The sequence below is a fragment of the Cherax quadricarinatus genome, chromosome 8, assembly GCF_038502225.1.
Source record: "Cherax quadricarinatus isolate ZL_2023a chromosome 8, ASM3850222v1, whole genome shotgun sequence".
Classification (NCBI taxonomy): domain Eukaryota; kingdom Metazoa; phylum Arthropoda; class Malacostraca; order Decapoda; family Parastacidae; genus Cherax; species Cherax quadricarinatus.
This window is the reverse complement of record NC_091299.1, coordinates 43473671-43496169: the sequence shown is the minus strand read 5'-3', so window position 1 is coordinate 43496169 and position 22499 is coordinate 43473671. Positions and strand designations below refer to the sequence as shown.

General features: G+C 38.3%; 1 protein-coding gene across 1 annotated transcript in view; it reads left to right on the top strand.

The window, feature by feature from the left end:
• The window catches only part of LOC128685273 (nuclear distribution protein nudE-like 1), a 140977-nt gene extending 118679 nt beyond the window's left edge, over nucleotides 1-22298 (top strand). The window contains exon 7 of the mRNA XM_070082743.1: nucleotides 22095-22298. Coding sequence (XP_069938844.1) covers nucleotides 22095-22149 — 55 coding nt within the window. The 3' untranslated portion in view covers nucleotides 22150-22298. The remainder of the gene's footprint in view (nucleotides 1-22094) is intronic.
• The last annotated feature ends 201 nt before the right edge of the window (nucleotides 22299-22499 follow it).

Here is a 22499-nt window from a genome sequence, read left to right as displayed (position 1 = left end):
TTTCATATAATCCAAAAATTTTCTTCGATTACAAAGCTTGAACACACAATTTCAGATTTCATTATATTTTGTTGCTAATAACCATATTAAAAACAACTTACCTACAAGTGTACTTACATTTAAGCTTTTATATACAAGTCAGCTGCTTGGGGAGTTCATACCACACCAGTCTTGGGTATGAAGGCATGTATTACTTTTGTTTATCAGTGTTTTTCCTTTTTTTGACAGATGAAAATCCAGCAGATTAACAGGGACTTGAATAGGGTGAACTCAGTATTCAAAGCAGGTAAATGTTAAACACACCTCTTTCAGCTGACACCTCTGTTAAAGTACTGATTTTCTTCCTATTCATATGTGCCAAAATTATTCCACATTCTATTCTCAGAGTACATAATTATAACGCTAATGTGCACGTGTAACTGGTGTCTTACGAGTGATCTATTTTGTGTAAGGCACACAGAGGATAGAGTAATAATAGATATAATAAAACAACAGGCATGCAAAAGTGAGAAATTGTAAGTGTGCTTGCTATTGTTGTTTAACAAATGATGACAGTAATATGCATACAAGGAAATTCAAGAGAAAAAGGAGAGGAAAGCAGAAAAAGTGGGAGAGAAGTGTGGCTTTGAGTAATTCACACAAGTTAAATGGGAGAGGAATACGGAATAATTTGACTATTTTCATATAGTATGGTTTTAAAAATGAATAATATTTACAGTAAATGAAGTAAAAGTTGAGCATGATTTGTAATAAAGAATTAGAACTAAATAAGAGTACTACAGTACTACTGCAAGGTCCATAGTTTGCATACCATTTTGGGCAGAACTAATGCTGATGCAAGCACTTTACTCTTAATTTAATTTATTCAGCCTGGCAGGATTGCTCATTTAGGTGGTAGGTAAATCTTACTAACTTGTAAGCATTCAGTAACAGTCATCTTTTCTGTGTTCTAAATATAGTATTAAGTTCATACTTAGTTTATGGTGTTGAAACACACACTCATGATAATTTGGCATTACAAAAACAAACTTATAACAAGTATTTACTGTAGTTTGTGGAGGTTAAAGCATAACTGTTATGCATTTTTTTTATTAAACAAGTAACAAAAAGCTCAGTGTGGTAACCATGTATAGAATAATACAGTGAAATCCGGATTTAATGGACTTAAGAGGAGAGGGCATCCTGTAATTTAAATTATCAGTTAAAACCCAATAATGAGATTGCTGTGCTATGATCATAACAGTAACAGACAGCTCTAGAAATCTGTGAAGGGATTGTAACAATGGACAATTCTGGAAACAACTTTGTTAAAATCAGTTAACCCAGATCATAACAGACAATTCTGGAAAAAACTAATCTGGTCCATTGCCTGGATTTTGTCCATTAAATCCCAGATTTGTTATATTGAGGTCCATAACATTAAGGTTTTACTATATGCAAAGAGTATGTGGAGTTCAAATACTACTTTATATTTCTGTTGAATTTGGTCAGTATTTTATGGTTTGCAGTTTCTTCTGGGTGGCCATTCCAGGTGTTGAGTGTTTGAAGTTTCTACCTAGATTCAGTATTGCTCATATTATGCAAAGGAAACGATTAATCCAAGGTTGGTAGACAGCAACCGAACAGGGAGGTAGTACTGTCCTGCCAAGTGAGTGTAAAATGGAAGCTTGTAATTGTTTTACACGATAGGATTGCTGGTGTCTTTTTTTCTGTCTCATAAACATGCAAGATTTCAGGTACGTCGTGCTACTTCTACTTACCCTTAGGCCACACTACACATGCATGTAAAAGCATATATATATACACACACCCCTCTGGGTTTTCTTCTCTTTTCTTACTAGTTCTTGTTCTTATTTATTTCCTCTTATCTCCATGGGCAATGGAACAGAATTCTTCCTTCATAAGCCATGCATGTTGTAAGAGGCAACTAAAATACCAGGAGCAAGGGGCTAGTAACCCCTTCTCCTGTATATATTACTAAATTTATAAAGAGAAACCTTTGTTTTTCTTTTTGGGCCACCCTGCCTCAGTGGGATACGGCTGGTGCATTGAAAGAAGAAGAAAAAGAGGATTAATGTTAGTGTTCAGTATTTTGGTGATGTAGAGTGAACATTAAAATATATGAATGGCTTGTATCTTCAGTGAATTTTTAGCTTTGAATAAGGGAAGGAGAGGGTTGTCTAAACTTAATTTACTATAGTTCTGATGGTTAACTTCTGTTTTTTGGTGACTCGTTTGAGATGAATTGCAGTTGTAATACAGTAATATACATTGAAACACGGATAGAAGATTGGAGGGAGGGGGTAAAAGGCTTTGAGTTTTAGGGTCTTGAGCATCCAACAAGCATGACAGAAGAGACTGGAGACAAGTGGTTTTTAATGGACGTGCTGTTGGAGTGTGAGCAAGGTAATTTTTATCAGGGAAACTGCTTAGTTGGACTTCTGTCATGGAGGTAGAAAGAGCAGTACCTGAACTATGAAAGAGAGGTGGGGATATTGCAGTTAGAGGGTAATCTGAAGTGTGACGTGAGCACACATCCGGAAAGACATTGAATGAATGATGGTGAATGTGTTTTCTTTGGGTCACATTGCAATGGTGGGAGAGGGCCATTGAGGTAAAAAAAAAAAAATTGTGTAGTATAAGCTAAGCAGTTTTTGATATATGGTGAGTATAAAGCAGTTTGTGATATATGATGAGTATAGAGCAGTTTTGGATATATGAGGAGAATAGAGCAGTTTTAGATATATGATGAGTATAGAGCAGTTTTTGATACATGATGAGTATAGAGCAGTTTTTGATATATGATTATGAGTGTTGAATTTCAATTTATGCAGATGTAGGCTTTCTATTTGTCATTTATTTTAGAATTATTTGAATAAAGGTTTAATTTCCAAATAGCATGTAGTAGATCTTTCCTAGATATAGTGAAGGTTATTGGTTATAATCCAGAAGAGGATATTTTTAATTTCAGAATTTAATATGGTAAAAGTTGTGCTGGCAAAGAGTATTTAATAGTTTGAATTTGAGTGGCATTTGGTATGTCATTGGTATAAAAAGGGAGCAGGACAAGGCCTAGAAAACTTCCCTGTAGGACACTCGTGTGTATTAGTAGAGTAGATGAGACAGTGTCATTTAAGGCTTCATATTAACTCTTGTCCCTGAACTGAGATTGGATAGTTGAAGTACAAGTCTGTCATGATCTACAGTGCCATAGGTCAAAAAAATTGGTATTCATTCTTAGCAAGTATTGTGCTATACACAAATAGTCCGCACATAGGAGAGAGGAGCTTATGCTGACGTTTTGGCCTAGCTTGGACCATTTACAAAGTCACACTGACAGAAAAAGTGAGGTAGTTAGTATACATAGGTGAGAGTCTGAATCCACACTGACAGGACTCAAGTATTTTGTTTAGTAAAAAAAAAAAAAAAAAGCAAAGTTTGGGAAGGTGTGTAAAGGAAGAAAATTGAAAGTGAACATACATAAGAGTAAGGTGATGAGGGTATCAAATGATTGAGATAAGGAAAAATTGGATATCACATTGGAGGGAGGGAGGGAGTATGGAAGAAGTTAATGTTCTCAGATATTTGGAAGTTGACTTGTCAGCAGATGGGTTTATGAAGGATGAGGTTAACCATAGAATTGATGAAGGAAAAAAAGGTGGGTGGTAGATTGAGGTATCTGTGGAGACAAAGAACATTATCCATGGAGGCAAAGAAGGGAATGTATGGGAGTGTAGTGGTACCAACACACTTATATGGATATGAAGCATGGGTTGTGAATGTTGCAGCAAGGAGGAGGCTGGAGGCAGTGCAGATCTCATGTGGTATAAATATTATGCAGAGAATTCATAGTGTGGAAATTAGGAGGCATGTTGTTTCTAAAAGTATTACAGTGGACCCCCAGATTACGTAATTAATCCGTTCCAGAGAGTGTGACTTACCTCGACTCTGACTTATTCCGAATTAATTTTCCCCATAAGAAATAATGGAAATCCAATTAATCCGTCTCAGACACCCAAAGGTATTAAAAAAAAAAGTTTTCTACATGAAATATACATTTACCTAAACAGAAAACAATGATACATGAAGAATAAAACAATATCATCATCACTTGCCTTTATTGAAGACATGGAGATGTATGGAAGATGGGAGGAGGGGAGAGGATGGAGGAGTTTACAGTTGTTTGGAAAGGAAATCCCCTTTCATAAAGACTTCAGGTACCAAGTCCTTATCCTGGGTTACCTCCCTTTGTTTTTAAATGCCACTCGGACCACCTAGAGTCACTGGACCCCTGTCGCTCAAAAAAGTTTTCCAGAGTGGTCTGTTTCTGGCGTATGTTAGGAATTGTGCTGGAAGATGAGACAAGACAGTCCTTCAACACGACACTAATATCAGCTCTACAGCTTATATATCTAGCATAGTTCATCTAATATGACATAATAAACAATATTAATAACATAGAAACATTATATATACTCTAGAATGAATAAAATATGGCATTAAGAATGTCACGAGTGATAGTGTGTTGTTTGCTGTTGGGTGTATAAGGGCCACTGAAAGATAAGCCTTACATAATGGTGGTGAAGGCGGCAGCAGAGGCAGCGGTGTCAGTAGCCCTATATACCTCCAACAACAATGGAGGAGTCAGTTTCGTGCTGTCCTTTTTCTATCGATTAATCACTTAACTTTCTCACTACACTGTTAATGTTACACTTTATCTAGCAGTGACAAGCACTAAAAAGAATGGAATAATACAAGATGTATGAACACATGGGATCATCCTCATTGGCTGGTAAACAATGGCACACTGGCTGTACATGGAGTGTTGGGGACGAATGACTTATACCGAGTTCAGTGATGTTCACTGAGCCAATATTTTGATGAAAAAACGTTACTTATTCCGATGTCTTAATCCGGGGCTCCAATGTCTTCAGAATGCTGAGGAGAGGTGGTTTGGTCATTTAGAGAGGTTGGAACAAAATAGTATGACTTGGAGGGTGTATAAATCTGTAGTGCAAGGAAGGAGGGGGTAGGGGTCATCCTAGGAAAGGATGGAGGGAGAGGGGTAAAAGGTTTTGTGTGCAAGGGGCTTGGACATACAGCAGGCATGTGTGAGTGTGTTAGATAGGAATGAGTAGAGACGAATGCTTTTTGGGACTTGACGAGCTGTTGGAGTGTGAGCAGGGTAATATTTTGTGAAGGGATTCAGGAAACCTGGTTAGTTAAGCTTGAGTCCTGGAGGTGGGAAGTACAATACCTGCACTTTAAAGGAGAGGTTTGGGATATTTGCTGTTTGGGGTGACAACTGAACTGATGAGTCTGCCCGCCTCTGCAGATAGTTGATTATGTGTGAATGAATGATGGTGAAAGTGTTTCTTGTTTGGGTCACCCTGCCTCAGTAGGAGATGGCCAGCATGTTAAAAAAAAAAACACTCTAGATCAAAATGTGATGTGTAATTTTTTTTTTTTAACACGTTGGCCGTTTCCCACCAAGGCAGGGTGACCAAAAAATAAAGGAAAATCTAAAAAGAAAGGAAAAAAACTTTCATCACATGTGTTTGAGCTCTGTCAAATTTGTTTCTCTCTGACAGTCCCAGAGGGAACAGAGTGCAGAAAATAGGCATGTACAAGCCATAATGTGCATAATGTATACTCATTTAATTCCTGTATAAAGGAAATATCAGTGATCACTGAAGAGAAAAATAAGAGATTATAGTGTCAAGTGTAGAGTGCCAGGTCTCAGAATAATGGCTGTTACTGAATGGTGCCATCACAGGAAGTGGTTTGTGACTAGCAGCAAAAGTAAATCAGTGAGGGAAAATAAGAAAGATCAGGGACTAGGACAAATTCCAAGAGCCAAAAAGAAAAAAAAAGACTTGTTGAAACAGCAGGAAAATAAGATAAAATTATTAGAAAAAAGTGTAGAAGGGGAATGGGTGGGAGCTACGCCTAAAGTTGTTTCCACACAGTGGGTCGTATTATCGTATACTGAAGGATTGTTACTCGTATCATCACACGTAATATAGCGAGTGATGAGATATTGATGTTCAGTGATATAGTGATCTTACAATGTGGGTTACAGCAATCTTGCGAATTCCCAGTGCATAGTGTATAATATATGAAATGTATATATGGGTCGAGCAGCACTAGCGAATTATTGCCCAATGTCGACAAAGATAAACAAACGGATGAATAGTTGAATTATCGTGTAAGTAATATAGCAAGGGATGAGGATATGAATGTGAAGTGTTATAGTGAACTGAAATTGTGGTTGAGTAATCTTAATCCCCAGTGCATAGTGTACAATATATGGTGTTATATATGGGAATACATTACGGTCGAGTGGCACTAGCGATGTATTGCCAGATGTCGACAGAGAAGTGGAAATAAACAACTGGATGAGCATTAAACTATTGCCATAAGTGATAAAACAAGTGATAGGGGCATAGATGTGCAGGGATACAGCAATCTTACTCTTGCCATTGATCCCACCCATGCCCACCCCAAACCGCTCTCCTCTGGCCACCCCCAACCAGCAGGAAGGGTATCCCCCTCACTCATGCCCCTACCCTCTGTCCACTGATCCCCACCTCCCAGCACCTACACCCCCAGCCCACCACCCGAAACATCTGCCAAGGATAAGTTAAATGGAAGTGAGCATGGCCAGAAATAATACCTGTTGTACATGTGAAAAAAATTTGAGAGAAATTTTAGGGGCATTGATTGTGAAATATGTGGTAAAACATCCCATATATCATGTGCAAAGCTTTATTCAACCATGAGAAATGACCTAAAACAAGAAAAACAATTCTGGATTTGCCCCAGTGAGATGGAAAGCTAGTTGGGTATAAGAGGTACTGAAAAGTGAAAACCTAGAAAGCATAAGAAAGTTCCTAAGGAGTTTGCCAGATATACAGTAGGGCCCCACTTATACGGCAAGTTAGGTTCCAGGCTACTGCCGTAAAGCGAAAATCGCCGTAAAGTGGAACACCCTTTTTTTCCACTTACAAATGCATACAAATACAGTGGACCCCCGCATAACGGACGCCTTGCATAACGGACAATCCGCATAGCGGACGCTTTGATCGCTAAAATTTTGCCCCGCATAGCGCCCAAAAACCCGCTCAGCGGCCTTCGTCCGAGACGCGTCCAATGTGCGGCCTGAGCCAGCCTCATATGTTCCGCCGGTGGCATTGTTTACCAGCCAGCCTCCGCGGTAACATTCAAGCATACAATCGGAATATTTCGTATTATTACAGTGTTTTCGGTGCTGTTTCTGGAAAATAAGTGACCATGGGCCCCAAGAAAGCTTCTAGTTACAACCCTACAGCAATAAGGGTTAGAATTCCTATAGAAATGAAGAAAGAGATCATTGATAAGTATGAAAGTGGAGTGCGTATCACCGACCTGGTCAGGTTGTACAAGAAACCCAAATCAACCATCTCTTCTATTGTGGCCAAGAAAACGGCAATCAAGGAAGCTGTTCTTGCCAAAGGTTTAACTGTGTTTTCGAAACAAAGATCGCAAGTGATGGAAGATGTTGAGAGACTCTTATTGGTGTGGATAAATGAAAAACAGCTAGCAGGAGATAGCGTCTCTCAAGCGATCATATGTGAAAAGGCTAGGAAGTTGCATGAGGATTTAATTAAAAAAATGCCTGCAACTAGTGATGATGTGAGTGAATTTAAGGCCAGCAAAGGTTGGTTTGAGAGATTTAAGAAGCGTAGTGGCATCCATAGTGTGATAAGGCATGGTGAGGCTGCCAGTTCGGACCACAAAGCGGCTGAAAAATATGTGCAGGAATTCAAGGAGTACATAGAAACTGAAGGACTGAAACCTGAACAAGTGTTTAATTGTGATGAAACAGGCCTGTTCTGGAAGAAAATGCCAAGCAGGACCTACATTACTGAGGAGGAAAAGGCACTCCCAGGACATAAGCCTATGAAAGACAGGCTTACTTTGTTGATGTGTGCCAATGCTAGTGGTGATTGCAAAGTTAAGCCTTTATTAGTGTATCACTCTGAAACTCCCAGAGCGTTCAGGCAAAAGAATGTCCTCAAGGATAATTTGTGTGTGCTGTTGAGATCAAACAGTAAGGCATGGGTCACTAGGGACTTTTTCTATAACTGGTTACACCATGCATTTGCCCCCAATGTCAAAGATTACCTAACTGAAAAGAAATTAGAACTTAAGTGCCTCCTGGTGTTAGACAATGCCCCTGGTCATCCTACAGACGTGTCAGAGCGACTTTATGGGGACATGAGCTTCATTAAGGTGAAGTTTTTGCCTCCTAATACCACTCCTCTCCTGCAGCCCATGGACCAGCAGGTCATTTCCAACTTAAAGAAACTGTACACAAAAGCTCTGTTTCAAAAGTGCTTTGAAGTGACCACAGACACTCGATTGACTCTAAAAGAGTTTTGGAAGGATCACTTTAATATCCTCAATTGTGTAAACCTTATAGGTAAGGCTTGGGAGGGAGTGACTAAGAGAACCTTGAACTCTGCTTGGAAGAAACTGTGGCCAGAATGTGTAGACAAAAGGGATTTTGAAGGGTTTGAGGCTAACCCTGAGAGGAGTATACCAGTTGAGGAATCAATTGTGGCATTGGGGAAGTCCTTGGGGTTGGAGGTTAGTGGGGATGATGTGGAAGAGTTGGTGGAGGAGGACAATGAAGAACTAACCACTGATGAGCTGATAGATCAACTTCAAGAGCAAGAGGCCAGACCTGCGGAAACTGGTTCAAAGGAGGGGAGAGAGAAATTGAAGGAATTGCCTACTTCAAAGATTAAGGAAATGTGTGCAAAATGGCTTGAAGTGCAAACCTTTTTTGATGAAAATCACCCTCACACAGCTATTGCAAGCCGTGCTGGTGACTGTTACAATGACAATGTTGTGAACCACTTTAGACAAATCATAAAGGAACGAGAGGTACAGGCCACTATGGACAGATATGTTGTGCGAAAGAAGTCCAGTGACTCTGAAGCTGGTCCTAGTGGCATTAAAAGAAGAAGGGAAGTAACCCCAGAAAAGGACTTGCCTCCTCAAGTCTTAATGGAAGGGGATTCCCCTTCTAAACACTAACACTCTCTCTCCCCTCCTCCCATCCCATCAATCATCACCAGATCTTCAATAAAAGTAAGTGTCATGTAATTGTGCATGCCTTTTTCAGTTTGTGTGTACTAAAATTAACATTTTTTTATGGTAAAAAAAAATTTTTTTCATACTTTTGGGTGTCTTGCACGGATTAATTTTATTTCCATTATTTCTTATGGGGAAAATTCATTCACATAGCGAACATTTCGCATAACAGCCAGCCCTCTTGCACGGATTAAGGTCGCTATGCGGGGGTCCACTGTATATGTTAGTGTAAACGTGTTATCTAGTATTTATATGCCTGTATAAGTGTGGGGGGGGTTCCACTTTATGGCGATTTCTGCTTTACAGCTGTAGCCTGAAACCTAACTTGCCGTATAAGTGGGGCCCTACTGTACAGGTCGGCCATCACTAATCCGACAATCAGTAATCCGGCACTAATTTCGGCTAGCATAATTTCAAATTTCCAGGGTCACCACACCAACCTGCCACTACTGTTTGGTGGTGCTACTTGCTGCAAAAGTCATTCCAATTTGTTTTTCTCTGTTTATTTTTATAACCTGCTCGCTTTTAGTCCTAGCCATGGTTCCAGTGAATAAAAGAAATGCTTCTCATTGTATAAATCACATACACTATACATTGTTCATAAAAGATAAGGTGGCTTTCAAGCCACTGTAGGCCACCAAATTACCGATTTCTGACCACTTTATTGGGTAGTTAAAATGAGTAAATGAGCGGTTTCTTGTACTCAGTCGACAGAATAGGAGTAGTACTAGGGAAATAGCTAAGAGTTTGGTAGACTGAAACAAGGAAATGGGCCAACAATAGGGCATAAAATAGGTGAAATTGCCAGTGCATAAATATCACCATTGGGTTAAGCGTATTTTAACCTAACCACTCTGTAATCTGGCAGCATCACTAATCCGGCACCCTACAGGTCCCAATGATGCCGAATTAGTGATGGTCAGCCTGTACTAACAGGTGGGAATGCATATTGTTTAGGAAGCTTGAGACATGAGTGTTGTTGGCTTGACTTAGGTTACTGTTAATCGCCAGCACTTAATAGCTGATCTTTAATTTTGTCACTTGCAAAGTTTCTAGGATTGCTATTAGTTTGTTAGTACTGTCTATAGAATTTTTTGTGCATTATTTGTTATTAGGGTCTCTGAATTGTTTGTAGTAAATTGAAAAATTGTAGTAAATTGCATAAATGGATATTTTCTATAGGCATCTCATGAGTTTGATATCTTTACACTGAATCTTATTAGTATGGTACATAGATTATAGTACAGTACAATACCTTGCTTTTTCTAACTAGGTATACAGTTGTGTATAGCTGTATACCAAGATAGGTTAAATGAATTAGTTTTACTGTATCATATTTATGCTAGGTTTCTTGTTAGTACAGTGGAACCTTGGTACTCGAACAGCTCTGTACTTGAACAATTCAGTATTCGAATGCTTTGTTCGGTATCCAGATTGCTCAGTAATCGACCATTTGTTCAGCACTTGACCAAACAAATACAACTTGCCAGAACTTCACTGTAAACTATTTTGTGTTTCTTCTCATTTTTTTTTATTTGTATAAATAAATCACTGTGGGGCCAAAGAGGGTTAATGATAACAGCCACCCAAAAGAAAATTGGTTGGGAAAATTTTTTTCTGTACTCGAACAGCCTTCTAGAACCAATTAAATTCGAGCGCCAGGGTTCCACTATTTTGAAAGGTATTGGTGTTTAATATTTAAACACTGTTCTTAATACTCTGCTACCTGGAGAGGGTTTCACTGGTCAGTGCCCCCATGGCCTGGTCTGAGACCAGGTTAGTGTGATGATTTTAGTTGTCTGGTTCTTTTAACTTAGTAACATTGAATACTTTTCATTAAGTGTACTCGTATTCTAGCTTGCTTGACATTTCGTTTTGATGCCCTTGAAGTTGGGTTTTGTTTTTGTACTTAAAATATTTATTTAAAGAATGCAGTATCTCATTTTATTCTGGATGTCCCTGAATACTGTGTGTGCTCTGGTCATTGCTTCTTCACCTGCTGTCTAGCAGTAGCCAGGCCAATTCCTAAAATTGAAAGTGCTAGAAAGCAGTGCATTCTGCTTTAGTTTTTTTGGTGCTGACACTGTAGTAATTACTATTATCCCATGCTGTCAAATTTGATTTTTTTTTTTTTTTTTTTTTTTTTTTTTTTTTTTTTTTTTTTTTTTTTTTTTTTTTTTTTTTGACATCAATTTCCAACATTATACATTACAATGTCTTTCCAGGATGGTAAGGCAGTTCATACCTGTAGTTGCTATTGGTATCACTGGTAAGTGTGATACAGATGTATAAGGCAAGAAAAGAGCTGTTAGTTCAGATAGCAGTACATGTGGCAGCAGCATTGTTCAACATTCTTGAGCCTTAGTGAAATGTAAGGTGAAATTCCTCAGGAAACTGGGTAATAGAATAAGTACAGCTCCTCAGTTATGTATAATTTAAAGCTCCAAAAACAAAAAATATTTAAAATTTTATTTGTGCTGATTATGTAAGAATCATTGCAAAACATAAAACTTCAGTTGTGACTGTAAGCAAAAATGTCCAAAATTATTATTATTTTATTATCACACTGGCCGATTCCCACCAAGGCAGGGTGGCCCGAAAAAGAAAAACTTTCACCATCATTCACTCCATCACTGTCTTGCCAGAAGGGTGCTTTACACTACAGTTTTTAAACTGCAACATTAACACCCCTCCTTCAGAGTGCAGGCACTGTACTTCCCATCTCCAGGACTCAAGTCCGGCCTGCCGGTTTCCCTGAATCCCTTCATAAATGTTACTTTGCTCACACTCCAACAGCACGTCAAGTATTAAAAACCATTTGTCTCCATTCACTCCTATCAAACACGCTCACACATGCCTGCTGGAAGTCCAAGCCCCTCGCACACAAAACCTCCTTTACCCCCTCCCTCCAACCCTTCCTAGGCCGACCCCTACCCCGCCTTCCTTCCACTACAGACTGATACACTCTTGAAGTCATTCTGTTTCGCTCCATTCTCTCTACATGTCCGAACCACCTCAACAACCCTTCCTCAGCCCTCTGGACAACAGTTTTGGTAATCCCACACCTCCTCCTAACTTCCAAACTACGAATTCTCTGCATTATATTCACACCACACATTGCCCTCAGACACGACATCTCCACTGCCTCCAGCCTTCTCCTCGCTGCAACATTCATCACCCACGCTTCACACCCATATAAGAGCGTTGGTAAAACTATACTCTCATACATTCCCCTCTTTGCCTCCAAGGACAAAGTTCTTTGTCTCCACAGACTCCTAAGTGCACCACTCACTCTTTTTCCCTCATCAATTCTATGATTCACCTCATCTTTCATAGACCCATCCGCTGACACGTCCACTCCCAAATATCTGAATACGTTCACCTCCTCCATACTCTCTCCCTCCAATCTGATATTCAATCTTTCATCACCTAATCTTTTTGTTATCCTCATAACCTTACTCTTTCCTGTATTCACCTTTAATTTTCTTCTTTTGCACACCCTACCAAATTCATCCACCAATCTCTGCAACTTCTCTTCAGAATCTCCCAAGAGCACAGTGTCATCAGCAAAGAGCAGCTGTGACAACTCCCACTTTGTGTGTGATTCTTTATCTTTTAACTCCACGCCTCTTGCCAAGACCCTCGCATTTACTTCTCTTACAACCCCATCTATAAATATATTAAACAACCACGGTGACATCACACATCCTTGTCTAAGGCCTACTTTTACTGGGAAAAAATTTCCCTCTTTCCTACATACTCTAACTTGAGCCTCACTATCCTCGTAAAAACTCTTCACTGCTTTCAGTAACCTACCTCCTACACCATACACTTGCAACATCTGCCACATTGCCCCCCTATCCACCCTGTCATACGCCTTTTCCAAATCCATAAATGCCACAAAGACCTCTTTAGCCTTATCTAAATACTGTTCACTTATATGTTTCACTGTAAACACCTGGTCCACACACCCCCTACCTTTCCTAAAGCCTCCTTGTTCATCTGCTATCCTATTCTCCGTCTTACTCTTAATTCTTTCAATTATAACTCTACCATACACTTTACCAGGTACACTCAACAGACTTATCCCCCTATAATTTTTGCACTCTCTTTTATCCCCTTTGCCTTTATACAAAGGAACTATGCATGCTCTCTGCCAATCCCTAGGTACCTTACCCTCTTCCATACATTTATTAAATAATTGCACCAACCACTCCAAAACTATATCCCCACCTGCTTTTAACATTTCTATCTTTATCCCATCAATTCCGGCTGCCTTGCCCCCTTTCATTTTACCTACTGCCTCACGAACTTCCCCCACACTCACAACTGGCTCTTCCTCACTCCTACAAGATGTTATTCCTCCTTGCCCTATACACGAAATCACAGCTTCCCTATCTTCATCAACATTTAACAATTCCTCAAAATATTCCCTCCATCTTCCCAATACCTCTAACTCTCCATTTAATAACTCTCCTCTCCTATTTTTAACTGACAAATCCATTTGTTCTCTAGGCTTTCTTAACTTGTTAATCTCACTCCAAAACTTTTTCTTATTTTCAACAAAATTTGTTGATAACATCTCACCCACTCTCTCATTTGCTCTCTTTTTACATTGCTTCACCACTCTCTTAACTTCTCTCTTTTTCTCCATATACTCTTCCCTCCTTGCATCACTTCTACTTTGTAAAAACTTCTCATATGCTAACTTTTTCTCCCTTACTACTCTCTTTACATCATCATTCCACCAATCGCTCCTCTTCCCTCCTGCACCCACTTTCCTGTAACCACAAACTTCTGCTGAACACTCTAACACTACATTTTTAAACCTACCCCATACCTCTTCGACCCCATTGCCTATGCTCTCATTAGCCCATCTATCCTCCAATAGCTGTTTATATCTTACCCTAACTGCCTCCTCTTTTAGTTTATAAACCTTCACCTCTCTCTTCCCTGATGCTTCTATTCTCCTTGTATCCCATCTACCTTTTACTCTCAGTGTAGCTACAACTAGAAAGTGATCTGATATATCTGTGGCCCCTCTATAAACATGTACATCCTGAAGTCTACTCAACAGTCTTTTATCTACCAATACATAATCCAACAAACTACTGTCATTTCGCCCTACATCATATCGTGTATACTTATTTATCCTCTTTTTCTTAAAATATGTATTACCTATAACTAAACCCCTTTCTATACAAAGTTCAATCAAAGGGCTCCCATTATCATTTACACCTGGCACCCCAAACTTACCTACCACACCCTCTCTAAAAGTTTCTCCTACTTTAGCATTCAAGTCCCCTACCACAATTACTCTCTCACTTGGTTCAAAGGCTCCTATACATTCACTTAACATCTCCCAAAATCTCTCTCTCTCCTCTGCATTCCTCTCTTCTCCAGGTGCATACACGCTTATTATGACCCACTTCTCGCATCCAACCTTTACTTTAATCCACATAATTCTTGAATTTACACATTCATATTCTCTTTTCTCCTTCCATAACTGATCATTTAACATTACTGCTACCCCTTCCTTTGCTCTAACTCTCTCAGATACTCCAGATTTAATCCCATTTATTTCCCCCCACTGAAACTCTCCTACCCCCTTCAGCTTTGTTTCGCTTAGGGCCAGGACATCCAACTTCTTTTCATTCATAACATCAGCAATCATCTGTTTCTTGTCATCCGCACTACATCCACGCACATTTAAGCAACCCAGTTTTATAAAGTTTTTCTTCTTCTCTTTTTTAGTAATTGTATACAGGAGAAGGGGTTACTAGCCCATTGCTCCCGGCATTTTAGTCGCCTCATACGACACGCATGGCTTACGGAGGAAAGATTCTTTTCCACTTCCCCATGGACAATAGAAGAAATAAAAAAGAACAAGAGCTATTTAGAAAAAGGAGGAAAACCTAGATGTATGTATATATATATATGCATGTGCGTGTCTGTGAAGTGTGACCAAAGTGTAAGTAGGAGTAGCAAGATATCCCTGTTATCTTAGCGTGTTTATGAGACAGAAAAAGAAAACCAGCAATCCTACCATCATGCAAAACAGTTACAGGTTTTTGTTTCACAGTCATCTGGCAGGACGGTAGTACTTCCCTGGGTGGTTTTGTCAGCAGCACATGGGAAGTGCACAAGCTCGGTTGCCTGTTACAACTTCACACTTGCTCTTTCTTGAACATGTTCCAGTCTCATTCTCATAGTTTTGCAGTGTACACTGATGGTTCTAAATCCCCCATGGTACTGGATATGCAGCTGTTTTTCCTGGAAGAATAATCAAAGGTCATTTACTAGAATAGGCCAGTATATTCTCAGCAAAGTTATATAAAATTCTTACTCTTACCATGCACAATGCGACTAAGCCCACTGTCTCATTCATAGTTTTTTCAGACTCCCAGAGTGTGTTTCGAACTATCCAGAAATTTGACTCCATCCCATTGTCCTTCATATACAAGTTTGGTTGTGTCACATCAGTAAATTCAAAGAAGTCTCTTTCCTGGGACCCTGGACATGGTGATGTTCAGGGCAGTGAAGAAAGTAGACTCGGTGTATGGCATGATTTCCCAGACTATTTTTCAGTGCCATTCCAACAATTCCACAACCACTGGCAACAATTTTGTTCCAAGTTCAACTACAAATTGTTTTCTGTCAAATTATGCTTATGATTCTGGCCATCTTCAATTGGTATCATGTTTGGGAAACTACATTCTCATGCCTATGCAATGGACATTTGTCTCATTCCTGGAGTCACATGGAAAAACTACCAGCACCTCTTTGCTAGGACTGTCAGGTTGCACTATCAATCCAACATTACTTAGCCATTAAATTGTAGCATAAAAAATTAAATTTCCCGTAGGGGAAATTTTTTTTCCCTCCAAGTAGCATAAAACGAAAAGAAACAAAACCAGATAAATTGTTTTTAACACCATATATAATAGTTTATTAGATGTGTTTCAAGGTGTTTTAATACTTCAGACATGGGGAAATGCATAATCCAGAATTGCTCCACTTGGACCATACAATATAAATTAGTGCAAATACCTGTTTTTATTTTTACTGCTTTGGTCTTCAGACCAAGAAATATCTATGATATTACAATTGTTCAAGGTGTAATACTCCTCAAAATATGGAAATAAGGTACAGTGCTTGACTATACTGAGTTATCCTAGGTCAATTATGATGATATATTTAGGTTGGAGGGGAATACCCTGGGTTAAATAAACATAATGTAATTTGTGTCCATAACACCTGTACATCTTTAAGATCACTAAAATGTATATTTACATTTTAGTGATTTTAAGTATGTAGTATGTTAGCATAGAGTCTCGGTAAGTAGTGCTTTTTTCATGATCAATTACAATAGTATTTTGCCAGTCACTGAGAAATTTTTTGGAGCAAACAGTTTACAACCAAAACAGTAAACTTTTGATATTACAATTGTTTCATGGTGTAATTTGCATTGAAATATGGAAAATAAGTCAAATAGTTCAAGAATATTGGGTTATCCTAGGCTAAATCAACATAGTTCATCTTTTAATTCCACTGACAGTATCATGATATTTTAATAACTTGAAAATAAAATGAATAAGGCGTCTTCTTGCCAATTCCACATGCTGTTTCCTGTCAGGGAAGCTGCTGCTGGAACAACAGCTCCTCATAAAATTGCTGACTTGTGCTAGTCAGATATTTTCAAAGGCATAAAAACGTACGATACCTAAACAGTTGTGCTGAAGTCAAAAGTATTGGCAAAAAAAAAAAAAAAATTAAAAATTGTGCATATTAGTAATTTGGACCTGGCTCGCTCGCATGGGCCAGTAGGCCTGTTGCAGTGTTCCATCTTATGTTCTTATGTACTAGTACATTGGTCAGAGTTAAGGGATATCTTGTGGATGTGCAGGATATCCCATAACTCTGACATCTACACTGCCCCAACACACTCGCTCGAACTGACCTCGAAAGTACAACCTGTGACACAAATACTCTCTTCACCTTGTTAACATAAAGTAGCCTATTGAACTAACTTCGATTTACATTTTCCTCTTGCACTAACCCCCACCTTCATTGCTCTCGCACACCCCTACCCCTAACCCACTCTTTACCTTTGTCCGTTCCTACTTCCACACATTCCTCCATGCAGTGCTGTATGACCTCTGAGTTTAGTACTCTCCAACAAAAAAAAAAATCCAATCAAAACAACAACCAACAACATTTTCTGGTAAAATTTTGATCCCCCCTCCCCTCCCCATAATATGGTAAATATGATTACTGGTGGGTGGCTACACAGATGTATCAAGTTAAAGCTGCTGGCAGAACACCAGTTGCAGAAAGTCTAGTAGAAGTACATAATCAAGATAGTATATATAATGTTGAAAAAGGACTATAATAACACAATTACAAAACATTTTGCTTGCCATCATGATAAAATAGCAACTGGTATTTTAACTTGGTGTGGATAGTGTTCATTTGTGTTGAGCATACATGTTCATTGCTTTTATTGTTAATTTCATCTTTTATTGTGTACATGGTTAATGTACTCTGAAAATATCACAACAGTTACTAACCCAGCATGGCCCCACTTGTATGGCAGGTTTGGTTCCAGGCTACTGCCGGATAGCAGACATCACCGGAAAGCAGGATGCCATTTTTTCCACTTGTAAATGCATATAAATGCCAGCTAACAAGTTTACACTAACATACATTAAGTTAGCAGTGGAACGAGGCATTAAAAACAAAAAGTAAAATACACACACAGTACACTCATTACTTAAAATATTTGTGGTCTTAATGTATGGTTAGAGATAAATAATATTTATTTGTAGGAAGTCAGGTGTGGGAGGTATAGTAGCTACCCCACCCATATGTAATATACTATGACATTTAAAGTGCTCTAGAGCAATAAAATGCATGTACAGTGAGCTCATTACTTTAAAATATTTGTATTCTTAATGTAGGGTAAGAGGTGAGTAAACAAGGTAAAATGAATAAACGAGAGAGCGAGAGAGAGAGAGAATGAGTAAATAAGAGAGGAGAGAGATACATAGTATGTAACCAAGCAGATGAACGCGTCTGGTTATGGTTCATATAGTTCATCTACACGTAACATCTCATATTTATGATAATTACTCTACTGTGATGTGTATATATCATGTTTGTTAGATAGCATGTTTATTATATAATTTTTGAAAAATATCATAGATGGATTAATGAAAATGTTTATATTAATGTAATTCAGGAAGGCCCCACTTATACGGCTGGTTAGGTTCCAGGCTACCGCCGTAAAGCGGAAACCGCCGTAAAGTGGAACACCCTTTTTTTCCACTTACAAATGCATACAAACACTAGATAACAAGTTTACACTAACATATATTAAGTTAGCAATAGAACCAGGCATCAAAAAACAATAAAAAAGTACAATACACACATAGTGCACTCATTACTTACCTTAAAATATTTATAGTCTTAATCTAGGGTGAGACAAGTAGTATTTATTGTAAGAAATCAAGTGTGGTATGTATGGTAGTCAGCCAGGCTACCATACCAGGCCACCCCACCCACACATACAATTCTATGATATTTAAGCATCCCAGAGCGATAAAATGTATATACAGTTCACTCATTACTTACCTTAAAATATAGGGTGAGATGAGTAGTATTTATTGTAAAAAATCAAGTGTGGTATGTATGGTAGTCAGCCGGGCTACCATACCAGGCCAACCCACCTACACATAATATTCTATTACATTTAAGCATCCCAGAGTGATAAAATGTATATACAGTTCACTCATTACTTACCTTAAAATATTTGTAGTCTTAATGTAGGGTCAGGAGTAAGTAAATGAGATAAAACGAATAAATGAGAGAGAGAAAGAATGAGTGCATGAGAGAGGACAGGCGCAGAGTTATGTAAACAAACCAGGCGAAGGTAAGTTTTGTAAATGAAGTGTACACGTCTCGTTTGTGTACAAGTTACATTGTGTACAGGTTGTCTCTACATTGATACAGTAGAATAAATAAAGAAGAACACTCCCATTCTCATGTAACATCATTTTGAGAAATGATGCTCTGAGTGAAGGCAATGGAAATAAGTCACTCTGACTTTTTTGGGTTATCCTAGGTTCTCTACACATATGTTATGTATGATAATCTATGTAACTGTATTTGTGTATACCTGAATAAACTTACTTACATACATACGAAAGGAATAATTTTCTACAGTTACCCCCAGTAACACATTTTCTCTTATGTTAGATTAGAGAAAATGTTATTCTTGGCATCACTTGTACAAGTTATCTGGCTACCACATCTCATATTTATGTTTATTTATTCTATTGTGGGGTGTATTTATCATCTTTTTATGTTATGTATCGTGTTTATTATATAATTTTGAAAAAAATATCATGGATGGATTAATGAAAATGTGTATATTAACGAAATATACAACATTTAATGAGACTCGGTGATTATTATTATTATCATTAGCATTTCTAATATGGCGTCACTTGTACCAGTTATCTGGCTACCACATCTCATATTTGTTTATTTATTCTATTGTGGGGTGTATTTATCATCTTTTTATGTTATGTATCGTGTTTATTATATAATTTTGAAAAAATATCATAGATGGATTAATGAAAATGTGTATTTAACGTAATATACGACATTTAAATGACTCGATTATTATTATCATTACTAATATGACGTCTGGAGACATAAGACACTCTTACTGATTTTAATGTGTACCTGCATGCCAGCACAGTATGTAAGTTTATTTAAGTACAGGTATACATAAGTATAATTATCAGAGTATATATAAAATATGAAATAACTTTTAAAAACATTTGAAATTTTGGAGTTTCCAGACAAAATGGAGAGACTTAGTGCTTACTGAGCTCACGAAGAATGTAAACAAACAAATTGGGGCGCGGTGACCGTATTAGAAAGTCAGGTGGGGGAGCCGTATAGCGAGTTTTGGTCATAATTTGAAATGACCGTATTAGCGGAACGCCATAAAGTGAAACGCTGTAAAGCGGGGCCCTGCTGTGTTTTTTTTTTTTTTTTCTATCTCTCTCCACAAGTCGGCCGTCTCCCACCGAGGCAGGGTGACCCAAAAAAGAAAGAAAATCCCCAAAAAGAAAATACTTTCATCATCATTCAACACTTTCACCACACTCACACATTATCACTGTTTTTGCAGAGGTGCTCAGAATACAACAGTTTAGAAGCATATACGTATAAAGATACACAACATATCCCTCCAAACTGCCAATATCCCAAACCCCTCCTGTAAAGTGCAGGCATTGTACTTCCCATTTCCAGGACTCAAGTCCGACTATATGAAAATAACCGGTTTCCCTGAATCCCTTCACTAAATATTACCCTGCTCACACTCCAACAGATCGTCAGGTCCCAAGTATCATTCGTCTCCATTCACTCCTATCTAACACGCTCATGCACGCTTGCTGGGAGTCCAAGCCCCTCGCCCACAAAACCTCCTTTACCCCCTCTTTCCAACCCTTTCGAGGACGACCCCTACCCCTCCTTCCTTCCCCTATAGATTTATATGCTTTCCATGTCATTCTACTTTGATCCATTCTCTCTAAATGACCAAACTACCTCAACAACCCCTCTTCTGCCCTCTGACTAATGCTTTTATTAACTCCACACCTTCTCCTAATTTCCACACTCCGAATTTTCTGCATAATATTTACACCACACATTGCCCTTAGACAGGACATCTCCACTGCCTCCAACCGTCTCCTCGCTGCTGCATTTACCACCCAAGCTTCACATTCATATAAGAGTGTTGGTACTACTATACTTTCATACATTCCCTTCTTTGCCTCCATAGATAACGTTTTTTGACTCCACATATACCTCAACGCACCACTCACCTTTTTTCCCTCATCAATTCTATGATTAACCTTATCCTTCATAAATCCATCTGCCAACACGTCAACTCCCAAGTATCTGAAAACATTCACTTCTTCCATACTCCTCCTCCCCAATTTGATATCCAATTTTTCTTTATCTAAATCATTTGATACCCTCATCACCTTACTCTCTTCTATGTTCACTTTCAACTTTCTACCTTTACACACATTCTCAAATTCATCCACTAACCTTTGCAATTTTTCTTTAGAATCTCCCATAAGCACAGTATCATCAGCAAAAAGTAACTGTGTCAATTCCCATTTTGAATTTGATTCCCCATAATAAATAAAATGTAATATGTATATGACATTTAATGTGCCTCACAGCGATTATTATTGTGTATTATTATTATTATTATTATTATTATGGCATCTTTAAGACTAATAAGACACTCAGTGATTTTAATGTGGAATTGCATGCCAGCACAGTGTATTTTAGGTACAGGTACACATAAGTATAATTTTTCAGAGTACAGTATGTATATGTAAAACATAAAATAACTTTAAAACTTGAAATTTTGGAAACTTTCCAGACATAGTGGAGAGATGCGGTGCTCTTGGAAAATGTAAACAAACCGAGTGGTGAGCAGTGACCATATTAGTCATGTGGGGGGGGGGGTAGCCAGATAGTGAGTTTTGGTCATAATTTGAAATGTCTGTTAGCACAACGCCGTAAAGCAAAGTGCCGTAAAGCAGAGCCCTACTATTTGTTTGTATACTGTAAACTACCTGGTTGAAATATAGAAATTATGACTGGATCAGTCATAAGGAGGGTGGGAGTGACACAGATACAAGAGTAGGAAGAGAATATTGGAAAAATCTTGAATGTGAGAGAATTTGCTATATTATAAAATTTTGTATGTAATGTAGAGAAAGTAAATGAAAAAAAAGCATGTCTTGAGGAACATTTAAACTTTTATTATCTATGCCTTTCAGAAGTACTTTTCTACAGTTTTTGCTTTTTGCTAATCGGAATGTGCAGGTAAATATTACAAGCATTCTTTCATTTTACAGACAGAAGCAGCTGACATACGGCCACCCCATTCGCGCCACTGTGACTCCTGCATAGAGCACCTCTATCCTCAGGTGGACTCTCCAGACACAAGGGAGATAGCAGCTAGACTTAAAAAGAGGTCTCAGAATCCAAAACAGTGTTCAGTTCCTTCAAGAAAAAGTCATCCAATGAAAGAATTAATGGCAATTGGTATTTCAAGTGTTACAGATGATGTGGGTGGAAAATTTTGTGATATAAAAAAAATCGGTGAAATTTCTGATTTGAGGCCAAGAAGGCTTAACCGGCAGCAAAGTCATTGCAACTTTATTTACAACACTTACCATCTCTCTACAACAAAAGATGAATATTTTTTTTAAAGAAAACTTGACATTTTTAAGTTGTATTTATTTTATAAGAAAAGATGT